The sequence below is a fragment of the Bos indicus genome, chromosome 13 (assembly GCF_029378745.1).
Source record: "Bos indicus isolate NIAB-ARS_2022 breed Sahiwal x Tharparkar chromosome 13, NIAB-ARS_B.indTharparkar_mat_pri_1.0, whole genome shotgun sequence".
Lineage (NCBI taxonomy): Eukaryota > Metazoa > Chordata > Mammalia > Artiodactyla > Bovidae > Bos > Bos indicus.
The window spans coordinates 42,520,279-42,534,626 of record NC_091772.1 but is presented as its reverse complement, the minus strand read 5'-3'; the positions used below and the strand labels follow the sequence as shown (position 1 = coordinate 42,534,626).

The 14,348-nt window shown below is 53.3% G+C and overlaps 1 protein-coding gene across 4 annotated transcripts in view; it reads right to left on the bottom strand.

Moving 5' to 3' along the window:
* Window positions 1-14,348, bottom strand: part of SYNDIG1 (synapse differentiation inducing 1) — a 102,696-nt gene that overhangs the window by 21,752 nt on the left and 66,596 nt on the right. For all 4 annotated transcript variants that reach the window (XR_011570075.1, XM_070801074.1, XM_070801075.1 and 1 more), the window contains exon 3: window positions 10,129-10,266. Coding sequence is in view for 3 of the 4 variants with exons in the window: in XM_070801074.1 (XP_070657175.1) it covers window positions 10,129-10,266 (138 nt within the window). In the remaining variant the exon portion in view is untranslated. The remainder of the gene's footprint in view (window positions 1-10,128; window positions 10,267-14,348) is intronic.

Genomic DNA, 14,348 nt, shown 5'->3' with positions numbered 1-14,348 from the left:
TTTAGAAATATAGCTAAGCCCGATTCTGCTTGAAGCCTTCCCCTGGATTTTGAATTCTGTTAAGTTCCTGGGAAATAAAGTTAATCATCTTGCCGGTTCATAAAGGTTGTGCCAAGAGCACTTTTATGTCCTGCCGCCCGGGCCGTTCTTCAGTTTTATGGCTTGTGGGGCACCCGCGTTGTGCCTGGGATGTCCCATTTCTCTGCTGGGAGACAAGTGCAGCAGATGGGCTCTGGTGGGGGTCGAAGTCTTCCCGATTAGATGGCTGGGGTGTTTAGGGCACACCCGATCCTGTCCTGGCACCAAAGGGCTAAGTCCTCTGTCCTGAGTAAAGGCAGCCCTCCCTAGTCTCTTGGCTGGAGCCAGACAGCTCCTGTCTGCTGGGGAAGTGTTGTTATCTAGGGAAATAAACCCAGTCACTCTGGGTCTCCCTGGTCTCAGGGTGATGATATAACAGGGAAATTTCAGAAAGAACTGGCCTTTCTCATGAAAGGCTCTTATGCCAAGAATGGAGGCAAGTGGAACTTGTCTGCGTTTAAACAGTCAGGTGCTTATCAGCTTGATGATAAACAGATGTAATATCCACGGGGCAGTATTTCCTTGTTACTGATATCAAGCGGCCTTGCAGCTGTCAGCACAGATGTGACAGACTCGGACAAAGCAGGGGGACCCACAGGTACATCTGGTTACAGCTCAGAACTCCTGAGTTACAGTCCTCTCTTCCTGGACTGTATTTCTTCAGATGCTGGTGAAGTGTGGGTCTGGTCTGATTCTCTGTGAATCCTGCATTCAGAGCCGGTCCCCACACCAATGAGGTGGGAGCCATGGAACAAAACAGCCAGAAATGCCCAGCACGTTTCCCTGATGGTCCCCCTTGCATATCAGGGTCACAGTGTGCCCGCATAGAGCTGTGAACACTGAGGGGTCCTCTGGGCCAAGAGAGGCCTCCTGGGAGGTGCTGGGGCCTGGTGATGCTGTAGGGGTGGGTTGTGGGGTCCTGGGGTTCAGACACCTAAGTCCGGGCCCAAGGGGCTCTGGGCTCCAGGTGGGGGGCACTTGCTATTCTGTGGGCTGCGGAGTCACTGAGGCCTGTGAGCTGGGGACCAGCCTGGGCCCATCCGCACATGGGGCCCCGAGAGGAGAGGCGCTGGAAACAGGGTCCTGAGCTGGGACAGCGAAGGCCTCAGAAAAGGGGCCATGAGATCAGGAATTGGGTGAAGGGGCTGACAGGGGAGTGGTGAGGACGAGGCTGGTACCCGGAGGGTGCGAGGAGTCAGAGCCCAGTGAATGCAGTGGACGGGAGGCAGACAGGGAGGCCTGGGCACCTGTGTGCTGTTTGCAACCTTGAACGTGGGCCAGTGCTGCATCTATCCACAGAGGAAAGAAAACACTCTCCGCTGGCATCCAGAGCACCCTGAGCACCTCCAGGTCTGGGCCTGGGAGCAGATTCCAAACTCTGCTCCTGGACTGGTGATGGGAGCCGACCTGGGGCAGAGACAGCCCTCGGACCACGGAACCAAGCCACCTGCTCCTGCACCTGCTGCCGCAGATGAACACACATGCCTCCAGAAGGCCAGGCTGCGGACGGCGCTTCCCTGCACCCAGGGCACCCGCCTCCCCGGGGAAGCCCCAGGACAGCTTTGGGAAGAGAGGCCACGCACCCTGAGGGGACCTGTCGCCCCGGGGGCTCCAGCCTCCTTCAGACTCCAGCGGGTCAGCCGAATTCTGGCCCCCCATGTCCTGATCTGAAATTCATGCATAATAAACTGACTTTGACAGTGAGCGGTCCTTGTGAGACACCTGCCAGTTATCTGAAAACCAGCTTAAGGGTCAGAGCAATCAGGTGTATTCTCTGAGTTGGATCAGCACGCATTCCTGTGCGACGTGACGGGCACAGATGCACTCCCAGTGCCCCCGACGGGCGAGGCCCAGGACGTCTTACATGGACACGGAGGGCGCTGGACAAACATTCGTTGCTTATAAGCTCCACTGTGGTTCTGAAAGGCTGCCTGTCATTTCCAGAGGAATGCAAGGCACTTCATACACCTCTAAGGACCGGGCAAGATGATGCAGTCATCTCAGGAAGGCAGAGACTGATTTTAGAACTGAGTTCCAGGGGGAGGGTCTCAAGATGGACTTAACATGACTTCACTGTGCTTAGATTCCTGGGATTACCACAAAGTACTGCCAGTCTGTTCTCAGTACTTTCTCCCCTTTTAAAATATTTATCTATTTATTTTTATTTGTTTCGCTGCACTGGGTCTTAGCTGTGTCGTGTGGGATCAAACCAGGGATGGAACCCGGGTTCCCTGCATTGGGAGCGCAGAGTCTTAGCCACTGGACCATCAGGGAAGTCCCTATTCTCAGTATTGTGTGCCCGTAAACCTAGCCTGGAAGCTTCTGAGGCTCTTAGTGACCAAAACGGGACCACCAGAGACCTGGTCTGGTGGTGGGCAGTGCAGGCCTGGGACAGGGCAGAGGTCGTGGCAGGAGGGGGTGGGGTGAGGGCAGAATGTGGGTAGTGGGGAAGCTTTGGGGTTAAAGCTGGCTTTCAACACCTCACTCAGTTTGGATGGAAAGGGCAGTTGCTGGGGCTTTGATACTATCCACCTGGGACTGAGATGAGCCAAAGTGGCCCCAGACCGTGGAGCTGCCTGAAGAACCCCAGCTGTGCCAGAGAGGGGATGGGAGGGGCCCAGGGCCACATTCACCACCTGCATGTCTCTGCCCCCAGTGCAGGGCCAGTTCTAAAGGACACTCTCCACCTGCACGTCTTGCTGCGTCTTGCACCCCCTAAGCCATCTGCATCACATCACCTAAGAACTCCCTGCTTCTTTATCTTTCCTTTACTTTTAAAGCAGCTGGCCCCACGGCTCTCCCCGACCAGCTTGGGCTGGGCACACAGGGCTCCTTCGATCCCGCCCTTGTATGTGCATGGACATGACTGTGAGGCAAAAAGCTTAGACCCATGTAAACACAGGCTGCAGTTTTGTTTCAAGGACTCCTTCCTATTTATTTGTAATTTAAATAAAATTAAAGGTTAAGGATGAAGAATCCCCCATCTAAAAGGAGAGAAGGAAAAATAAGAACGAGGAGTGCTCCACACACGCTCTGCAGGTCACAGTACGTGCTGTGCTCAAGGTAATTTTCCAGCTCTAAATTCAGCATCCTCTAAAGCTCTGTGTCTGGGATTCATGCAACTCTCAAGCACCAGAAAATGCCAAAGCTCATCAAGGAAGCAAGAAAAGAGGAGCCCTGCTGAGAGCAGCAGCCCCAGCCCAACCCTGAGTCAGGGGCCGAGGTCCCGTCCTCTCGCTGCACCAATTCCTACGCCCGAGGTACCCGTGTAACGTCATCAGGACCTTTAACATCCACGTACAGCCGGCCTCCTGGGTGACGCAGCCCAGTGACGGGTCTTTCAGTGCAAAAGGCTAAATTCCACTAATGGCAACATCACAGCGTCAGAGATGTACCAACAATGGCCCTGATTGCCACTAGAGTCCACTCGGCGGACTTCACCGAGCAGTGAGTCATCACAATGGCCCCCAGATTTCTATGTCCTGCTGACGTCACTGTATCGTGAGTCCAGACACAGGAGGTACTGTCCAGTCCGTTCGTGCTACGGACTGTGAGATGGCTCAGTGGCCTAGCCACCCCTGTGGCTGGGCCTGGAGATGCCTGTGCTGAGACTGGCATCTGTCACAGACCAGGGCCCTCTTGGCTGAATGTGGCTGGACTGGACTCAGCCTTCACAAGCTGGGCCATGGAGGTCACGGGCCACTGCACGGAGGCGAGACCTCCTGAGACCACAGCTGTTTGGTTTGTTTATTTCTCAAGTTGTCACAGGACACATGCAGAGCCTCAATCTCAGAAGAGAGGTGAAAGAAAAGACCAGCCTTTTTAGAGGCTATGTCCTCAGAGCTTTCGACACACCATCCCAGAGTCCCAAAGCAAAAAGATCACGCATTCGGCAATGTAATCGGAGGTGAGCATGAGGCCAGAGGGAAGAATGTAACACCCGCTGTGCGCTTCACTCCAGGTTGCCGCGCACTGCAGGCGCTCTGCCCTTGGACAATCAACACACGGGGTTCTCTGCTCCGAACAAATAAGCACAAAATCAGGACACTAATTACTGAGACAGTACATATCCTATAACTGAAAAAAAAAAAATTCAGCTAACCCACTCCAGGGAACGGAACAGACAAGAGCGTTTGTTCATTTATCCACCAAAACAAGCTGAGATCAGTGACTCAACTCCAGCATGCATCCCAGAGGAAGAAAAATAGATCAGAAATCTGGTTTGTCTTGGCTGCACCGGATCATTAATATTTATAAAGAATTGTTTAGATCCAGAAGTTGCAAAACAGCTCTCGGAAGCTACAATCAGCATATTAAATATACATACAGAGATGGAGATAGTGACAGAGGAGGAGAGCTCGGGAAGGAGGGAGGAAGAGAGGGAGGGAGAGAGGAAGAGAGAGAAAGGGGTGGACGGGGAGGGGTGGAGGGGTGGATGGGGGGAGGGGTGGAGGGGGAGATACAGGTTAAAATATATCCGTCTGATATATTAGGCTATCTTTCTAGCCATGTTTTCACTTCACTTCTGCAAAGTCAACACCAATCCCGGGCCTGGTGGGACTCCTGCAGCCCCAGTAGTTCCTTTACCATAACCTTGGTGGTTGAGGGGAAGAGGTTGGTCTGTCCAAATCCTTCCCACCCCTTCTGCCTTCCTTCCCAGGTGGTCTGGTCACTCCTGCTTCTCCACACCTGTTGAGACTGGAAGGGGGGTCTTGCCAGGTCCTTCCCTGTGACTCTAGAGGGTTCATGGCTTTAGTATTTAGTTACCAGTGCTTTGTTGCCTTGCTGAACCAGATGGTAGCTCTGTTAGAGGACCTGGGACTCTCATATATGAAACCGGGTCTTGTGCTAATTCCGAGTCTGCTAGAACTTACCAATGCAGTCACCGGCGGTACTCTACTTCCTATAAATCAGAAGGCATTTGGGAATAACGAACTTGAGGACAAAAAAAGGGACATGGTGACATACATAAAGCATTAACTCCAGACCTGTGGATGATAATAAACCACAGCACTCAGTGCAGGGAGGACATAAGGGTCCAGTTTTACGTGATGCACCTGTTCCAAGCACACAGCTTTGAACAAACAAGAGCATTTCAAAAACCTGTCCTTGTTTGTGACAGGGTTTAGCTGGGAGAGCGTGGAAATGCCGGTCCCTCTGGTGAGATGAATGGCTAGAGATGGACAGGTGACAGCTCCTCAAAACACCTGCGGCATCTGCCAGTCAAGACTCTGCTGGAACCAAGCTCCTGGCTGACGTGGGGGTGGAGGGAGGTGAAAGGCCCCGTCTCCCTCCATCTGTCTCCAGCGACCCCCAGGGTGCAAAGCAGAAACCCACAGAGGCCCACAGTGCCTGACACATCTGCTCGCTTTCTTGTGGAAGGATTTTCTGCTCTGAGTTGACTATTCCAGAGCATTTTGCTTCTGGGTGGTGCCCTCTGACACCTGTTTTATTTCCCATCTTTATCCTTTGGTTTAAAACCCTCAGTTAACAGACCGACTGCAGTGTGTGTTCAGGGCTCTTGGGCCCTGCCCTGCCCTCCCGGGTCCCTCAAATCACCTCTGTCTTTGTGGCTTCCTCCAGTGGGGCGCCCTCAGTCTATGACTGATGGAAGCCTCTCCTTGTGGGTAGCTCAGAGGATGGCACTGCCTCCAGGGGGCCCGAGGTGGGGGGTTTGTGTTGGCTCCCACAGACCTGAGTAGGGCGTGTGCCCAGAGTATTTGGTGGCTTGACTTGATCTTTGTCGTGGCATACTCCTCCTGGTTGTGTCTGGACACCCTCAGGAGACACCACATTTGTAAGCCACGAGGTTCATCTTTAGGAAACGACCAAACAGAAAAATGGGTGTGCATGTGTTTGTATCAGACACACATGCGAGCCCCTCGAAGGGCCGGGCCTGGGGCTTTCCACCCGTTATTCACATGGCGGTGCCACTTCTCTGAGTCTGAATGAGGCTCTGATGGGCTTTGTTCTGTATGTCCCAGTGCACTTGACCACTCGCCCGAAGAGCCAGGACGAGTTCCAATTGGTGCCGGAAGGAATGGGAACTCAGATGACAGATAATCTAAGTTCCTCAATCAAGCCTTCAGTTTGCTAATTAAAAATATTCCTGTTGTAAGAGGAACACATTCTCTGCATAAGTAATTAAGGGAAGAGAGAAATACAGATTTCTGCTTCTGCTGATGCAACAAGTCTTCTGCGGAAGACAGCTACAGATTCTTTATGAAATATTAAATAATACTTTTAAGCACTGGTGCTATTCATAAAATTCATAATCTGGCTCTTAATTCCCTTTTCTCATTTAATTATTGTTATAATAGTGCAGATAATAAAGGAAAGAAACATTTTGTGAAATGAAATGAAATCAGGACATGATAGATGCTCAGTGTAGACAATGCCTGAGGCAGACACAGCGCACGGAGCCCTCAGGCTTCCCTTGGCTCCAGACTCAGGGCCTCTGGGTGGTGGGGGGACGGAAGGGTCTTCCAGCTCCAGTCTCAAGCTCGAACCTGCCACACAGGTGAAGGCACCTAGGTAAACGCCCAGTCCCTTCTAGAAGGGTTCTTTTCCTCACTGTAACACACTCTAAGCAAGTGGGGACAATGGATTTAGACATGAGAACTGTGCTTTTATTTTTTGTTTGCAGATAAAAGTCAAAGTTATACTGCGGTAGGGGAAGGAGGGGACTTCCCTGGTGGTCCAGTGGTTAAGACTCTGCGCTTCTACTTCAGGGGTGTGGGTTTCATCCCTGGCTGGGTAACCCGCATGTCTCATGGCCAAAAAATAAAATAAAAAAGTCTTAAAAAGTTATATTGCAGGAAATTTGATTTTGAGGGTTAGAAACATTGATATATGCATCATGTACCATACTTGCTACATCTCTGATTTCAGGAAATTATTTAATCCCTTGAAACTTCAGCTTTTTCACCTATAAAATGGGGATAATAAATTCCCAGCTTTCAGACTCATTGCAAAGATTAAATAAGACAAAGTGAGCACATCAACTAGGTCCTAGCATCGCTCAGCAAATTTGGGTTCCTCTCCACCCTCAACATCACTCAGAGCATCGGTTCCTTGGTGAACCCACCAAAACTACACATAACATTCTCCTCTCTCCTTGGTGCCTACGCTGGGGGCTGGATCAAATGATTAGCACTGGAGCAAATGAAGTTGTGGACAGATACTACACTTGGGCCTCCACGCCGAGTCCTCCACACTGTCAGTTCCAATTCGCTGCCTCCTCCGGGCGTGGCTCTGGGCCAGGCCCACTGCCAGCCAGGTCTTGCCTTGGGATGCCATCACCCTCCCTGATCCCATAGCCACCAAGCGATGTGAGGGCAGTGCCCTGTCACGGACTTCCCGAGAGAACATGCGTGTGCAACAGCTCAGACTATAGCAGCCTCAGGAGCGAGGGAGGCTTGTTCAAATGCAGGCTCCACACCCCACCCTGGTGGCTCTGATGGAGCAAGTCGGTGGAGCCAGACAACACGACTTTCTAACCCCGCTGAGGCTGTCGACACTGTTGGCCAGGACTGCCTGAGAAGGCAGGTGTAGGGTGTTTAACCCGGACCGGGACCTGGCAGGTGCAGACGCTGCCCACCTCACTGATACTTTCTTACGGCCTTTTTCAAATCATAAAATCTGTTGGAGAAAAGACCCCACATCTCCGTCCAGCTGCCCCTTCATCCGGGGACTCGGGTGTGTGCTGACAATTCCCATTTCCAGTGTCTGCAGTCGGGCTTTAGAGTTAGGGGCAGAAGGCCTGGGGCCTCAGGGCTGGGCTGGAGCGCTGGGTGCCTGGGGCTGCCTGCCTCCCGGGCCCGCAGTGCCCGGGTCTCAGCCACAAGCTCCCATGGAACCATGTTCCTTGAGGGGCAATCCACGCTCACAGCACAAAGAGAAGAGGGGCTGAGAGCGGGGGACCTCGGAGCCCCTCCTCTTATTCCAAGAGTGAAGACAATCCCTCAGGCCTCCAAACACTTGCTCTTCACTCCAAGAATGTGGGCAGCACATTTGCTGTTAATAAATGATCAGAATCCTTTCCACTGAAGGTATTAAACATCCTGACTGGTCAGGCCCGGGTCTAGGAGGTTCTTAAGGTGTGAAGGATAACATTACTCTCTGAGAAAGTGAAAGTGAAGTCGCTCAGTCGTGTCTGACTCTTTGCAACCCCATGGACTGTAGCCTACTAGGCTCCTCTGTCCATGTGATTCTCCAGGCAAGAGTACTGGAGTGGGTTGCCATTTCCTTCTGCAGGAGACCTTCCCAACCTGAGAAGAAGGATCTAATGCCAGTCTCCACAATTGTGGCTGGATTTTTGTTGTATTTACCATCTTTCAGACAAAGATGCTATGCCTGCCTTGCCCTGCTCCAGAGATAGGCCTCCCCCAGGGTCAGGGAGAAGCGGAGATCAGGAACGACCTGGACCCTACCTCTGCTTAGCCAGGGTTCACCCAGCCCCTGCTGGCAGGTGACACCAATGTCCACTTGCAGAGTAAAAATATTGGTCCCATTCTACAATTTGGCAATTAAAACACAGCTCTAGTGTGGAGGGCACCCTCTGCAGGGGATAGGGTGAGTCAGCAGGCCAGGACAGGAGGCTGGCCTGGATGTGTCAGGACTGAATGCAGAGGGCGCTGACGTCACACCCGGCTTCCCTTGGCTCCACCCTCCTGAACCTTCCTTCACCTGGTGGAACCCTCTTGCTTGTTTGTAACGCAGGAATCAGGGTGCTACTGACACGGAGTGGTGGGCTCTGAGCCTGAGGTCTTCTGGAGGCCCCATCTGCCCATGTGCCTTTGTCCAGGTCCCACTGTGTGTCCCAATCCTGGGCGCAAGCAGCACCCATGGCCACTGCTTGGGCCCAGGAGCTCCCAGACTCACTCCACTCACCACCCCCAGGCCCCTGATGGCCAGGAGTCTAGTTCTACAGCCTGGGTTTGTGTACCCCAGAGTAGGGGCCTCTGGCGTGTGTAGAACCAACTCACCAAAGAGATGCTCAGACAGACCCTCCAGGCCAAAGCTGGATGTGGAACAACCACTGGGCACAACTCTGGCCAAGTAGGACGGCTCCATCACCCTTCCCAACATCCGTCCATCCTCTGCGACCAAGATCTCAGAGCAGCGGCCGCACCACGCTCCCCTGGAAGGGCCTCTGGGGCCTCTTGGTTTCCTTGCAAAGAGGGGCTGCCCTTGGGGGCCACTAGTGGATTCTCCTCTCCCTCCTCACTCCTTGTAGGATCAGGGAAGCGGGGTAGGGGACACAGGAGCACACAAAGGCACTCTCACCCAACACACTGAATTGGGACAGACAACGGCAAGAAGCAGTGAGAGGCCAGGGTCCTTCTCAAAGCAAGAGGAATGAACGTTTCCAGCATAAGGCCTGGGTGGACGGCCCCAGAGCCATGGACACTGGAGAGGGAGCCCCAGGTGCCCTGAGGATGCTGTGGGCTCTGGAGCAACAGAAGGGGCTGCCTTTCTCCCCATCTGGTGGGGATAACGCGTGAGGCTGAAACTCCCTCTTTAATTGACATGTCTTCCTTTGATTAATAAGAATGGGAATATAGATAGTTTCTGAGTGACAGGAACACAGAGGAAGTATTTAAAACCTGGGCTCCATGAAGGCACAAGGAGAAGGTTGGCCATGAAAAAGGGCCAGGAACTGACTCTCTTAGAGCCTTGCCACTGGACAGAGGGCCCAGTTACTGGCCGAGACAGGCTGTTTGGGATGCGTGCACAGGCGCCATGCCACGGGACTCTATTTTATGTGTGAGCCTTTCACAGAGAAAACAGAACCCACTTTGCCTCTGTTCCAGTGCCCCAACGGACTCTCCCAACACAGGGTCGGTCCTGCTGGCACCCCACGAGTGTCTGCTCGGAGGCCCGGATCCCAACCTGCCGCTTCCCCCCCGGCCGCCCTCTGAGGATGCGCCCGGGTCTGCTGGGGTGAGGCTGGGCCCCTGAGACCAGGTTTCCCCCGCAGCAACCCCACCCCGTCCTCGCCAGCCTGGGCGCACTGGCTGCATACGTGTGGCCGACGGGAGGCCTTACCTCGTGGGACAGGTAGAAGGCGGCGATGCCCAGCGGCCAGAAGCAGCAGAGCATGGAGAAGACGCTGAGGCCCAGGTGGTCCCGCGGGGGCATCACGAGGAAGTTGTCCTCGCTCTCCGTGTCACTGGAGTAGTCACTCTGCCGGGAGAGATGGACGGGAGGACGAGGGTCAGCATGGGTCTCCCACCATCACTGACGTGGGGGTCAGGCCCAGCAAGCCTGCCCGGCAAGTGCCATCCCCCGTAGGAAGAGAAAGACCCAAGGATGGGCTCTGGGCTGTTCCAGGGAGATTAAACCCACAGCCCAGTGGACCTCTGGGATGGGGTGTGGACAGCGGGGTGTCCACTGGAGACTGGGGCTGGGGGGAGCACACAGGCGGGGTGTGGAGTCCACTCCTCGTTCTAGGACATCAACCTGGTTTCAGGACGAGGCAGGACTGGTGTTGGGGCCAGGACACTGCCTTGAATGCCTTCTTTCCTTAGACTGTGACCTAAATAAGGATGTCGTGGGCCTGGTCTTGAGCCCCGGTGTCCCTCCTGTTTTGGTTAATCAAACGCACATAAAACTGCAAATCGGAGCCTCCACTGTGCCTGTGTAGGAAGCTTCCTGCTGCACTGTTTGTGTCTTGTCTGGGGGGGAAACAGGCACACGGGGAGGGGCTCACCCCGATGGCAAGGACTGACCTTCTCCCGGGCCCCCGGGGTGGGAGCGGGTGACACATTGTCCACCCAGCACCCAGCTGCCCTCCACGCATACAGACACATGTGCACACACAGACACACAAACACACACATAGACACAAACACACACAGAGATATACACAGACACAAGCACACACACAAACACACATCCAAACACACACAAACACATGCACACAGTTACACACACAGACACACAAACATACACACAGACACATGCACACACACATCTGAACACACAGAGACACACACAGACACATACAGACACAGACACACACAGACACACACACAGACACACATACAGACACATATAGATATACAAAGACACATGCACACACACACATCTAAACACACAGAGACACACAGAGACACACAGTTACCCACATACATGTAGACAAAGACACAGATACACACAGACACACAGTTACCCACATACATGTAGACAAAGACACAGATACACACAGACACACAGTTACCCACATACATGTAGACAAAGACACAGATACACACAGACACATGCACACACACACACAGTTACACATGCAAACACACAGACACATACAGACACACACAGACACATGCACACACACAAACACACATCTGAACACACAGAGACACACACAGTTACACACACACACGTAGACAGACATACACGCAGACACATACAGACACAGACACATGCACATGCACACACACACACACAGATACATGCACACACACACGAATACATACGCACGGTTACAGACACACAAACACACGCAGACACATACAGATACACACAGACGCATGCATACATACACAAACACACCCAGACACACATCCAGATGCTCACACACACACACCTCGGATCCCCAGTACCCCTCCCTTTCCCCTCCGCTGGGCCAGGTTTGCAGAGCTCCTGCCTTTCCTCTGTAGCATCGCCTCCCAAAGAATAAAGGGAAGGGGGGACACCCATCCTCACTCCTGCAGAGGTGGAACCAGCAGCCCCACGGAGGCGTCACATGTGGCGGGGTCTGGGACTGAGGGCTGTGGGCAGACGCACATGTGCCCCACTGCAGGGAGGCCAGAACCCTCCATCCGGGATGGGGAGGCCAGGTGGGGTCTCCAGGAACCTCAGCACTGGGCTGGAACTGCCATGCTGCCCTTGATGGGCCTCTGCATGGGGTCTGGGGAAGGGACCCCACAGTCGGCAGGACCTGAGGGCCAAGGAGAGACACAGAGGATGGGGCCGAAGGACAGATCCAGAGAGGATGCGCGTCACGTGACAGGTCAGTCTATGCAGGTGGGAATCCTGGTGCCTGAGTGACATCTCTGATTGTGGGTACTTGTTCAGGCTTTGGGCTTCCCTGGAGGTTTTAGGTTTTGTTTTAGTTTACTATGAGTTTAAATATGTGGGCTGGCTGGATTCTCACAGCAGCTCTGGAAATAGCAGCTGTGGCTATTTTTCTGGTTATTTCTATTTGGCAAAAGACACCCTGGCCTCTGGGAGGTTACAATGTCCCTAAACAACAGAACTGGCCAGCTGGCCAGGTCACTCTGGACCTCTGTGCTCTCCACTGTCTGAACAGCAGTGTCTGGTCATCTGCCAACCCTACTGGCCTCAGTGGCTTCTTGTCTGAAGCTGGGGTGTCTTCTCCACACCCTTCCGCCCTGGGATTCTGATGACCACTTCTTGACTGCTCAGTTTCACGGTGGCGACGGGGAGGCCGGCGGCCAGAGGGGTCAGTGGGAAATCCTCCAATCGAAGAGTAGTGCAGTGCGAGCTGTGACCACAGACTCCACAGAGATGCCTGGGCCTCGACTCCCCTCTCTGGAAACAGCTTCTGATGACACAACCATGTAAAGGGTCACCCCTCAAAATCTTCCCAGAGTTTTATTTAGAGTATAAGGGAGCCACTTCTGTAAACTACAAAGTTGTGGCTACATGGCATCAAAACAACTAGTCAATTTTGATTAAAATTGGTTTTTAAAAACTCAGATAAATTACAGGGCAGACAAAAACAGCCCAGCTCTCTGTACATTCTCCCTCCCATCAGCAGAAATGCTGTAGATACAATTAGTCCTGGGCATTGTGCCATCAGACGGGGGTGGGGGTCTGGGGCGGTGACAGGGACACCCACAAACCAAGAAGAGAAAACACACAACTGCCACCACCAAGACACGAGCCACACACAGCAACTGTTTCTGAAAATCCTCTTCACTGGTCATTAGATTAGAGTGTGTGCAAGGCAGGATGCAAGCATCCAAAGGCGTTCACTGTCCATGTGGCTGGAGGAACAGATGCTTCAAGTGGGCAGAGCAGGTCTGGACCCCCTCCCCGTGGCCAGGCAGTCTGCCTTCAGCCGTGACCTCCATGCAGAGAGCTGGTTCTCCGCCCCTGAGGTTTCTTCCTTGGGAAGATTTCATAGGATAATCACAGAGCCCGGCTGGACACGTATCAGCCCTGTGAGCATGGACACGAGGGTGCAAGGGTGCAGGGGGCTGCACCCCTTTGTCACTCATCTCTCTCAAGGCCTCACCCCCACAGTAGCTCCCTGGGCCCCCACTGCCCCCTCATCCCCTGGCCGTCTCTGCTGGAGAGAAGCATCTCTGCTGGGGGAAGCATCTTTGCTCGGGGGAGCATCTCTGCATGGCCTGGGTTGGGAGGCAGAGGCCAGGAGGCACTGGGAATCGGGAATTCCTGTGAAGTCTGCATGGTGCTCCCGACAGCACTGCTTCAAAACAGCAAAATCACAGAGGACTCCATGTGGACTTTTCTACGCAGTCATGGAAAATGGTGATGTAGGTACTTATTCACTGCCCTGGAAAGACGCTTATAATAACCGAGGGAAAGAAAGAGGTAGAACGTGGAACAAGTCATATTTCCTCCAAAATGTCAGAAATTAAGCTGCTTCCAGACGAGGGGGCACATCAGTGGTTTTTTTCCTTTCTTTTTGCATTTCTAGTTTTTCCTACAAGAAGCAAGGTTATTGGTGATGAAACTTACAAAGGAGCAGACGTGCTGACAGGTGGGGCTCCCCCATCCTTCATCCTCACATGGAGCACGTGGGATACGGTCCACCTGGAGACACTGCATCGGGGGCCCAAGGAGCAGCCAGTGGAGCAGATCAGAACTCAGCACAGCACTGGAACTCCTTGAGACGCAGGTCAGACCCACCAGGCCACGGAGGGTTAAGACCGCAGAGGTGCCCAGGTCTACACTGACCAGCATGGCACCACTGCCCCACGAGTCTACTGTTGCTGTTATTCAGTCACTCAGTCGTGTCTGACTCTTTGCGACCCCATGGACTGCAGCATGCTAGATTTCTCTGTCCTTCACCATCTCCCGGAGCTTGCTCAAACTCATGTCCATCGAGTCGGTGATGCCATCCAACCATCTCATCCTCTGTTGTCCCCTTTTTCCTTCCTTCTATCTTTCCCAGCATCAGGGTCTCTTCCAGTGAGTCAGATCAGGTGACCAAAGTATTGGAGTTTCAGCTTCAGCATCAGTCCTTCCAATGAATATTCAGGACTAGTTTCCTT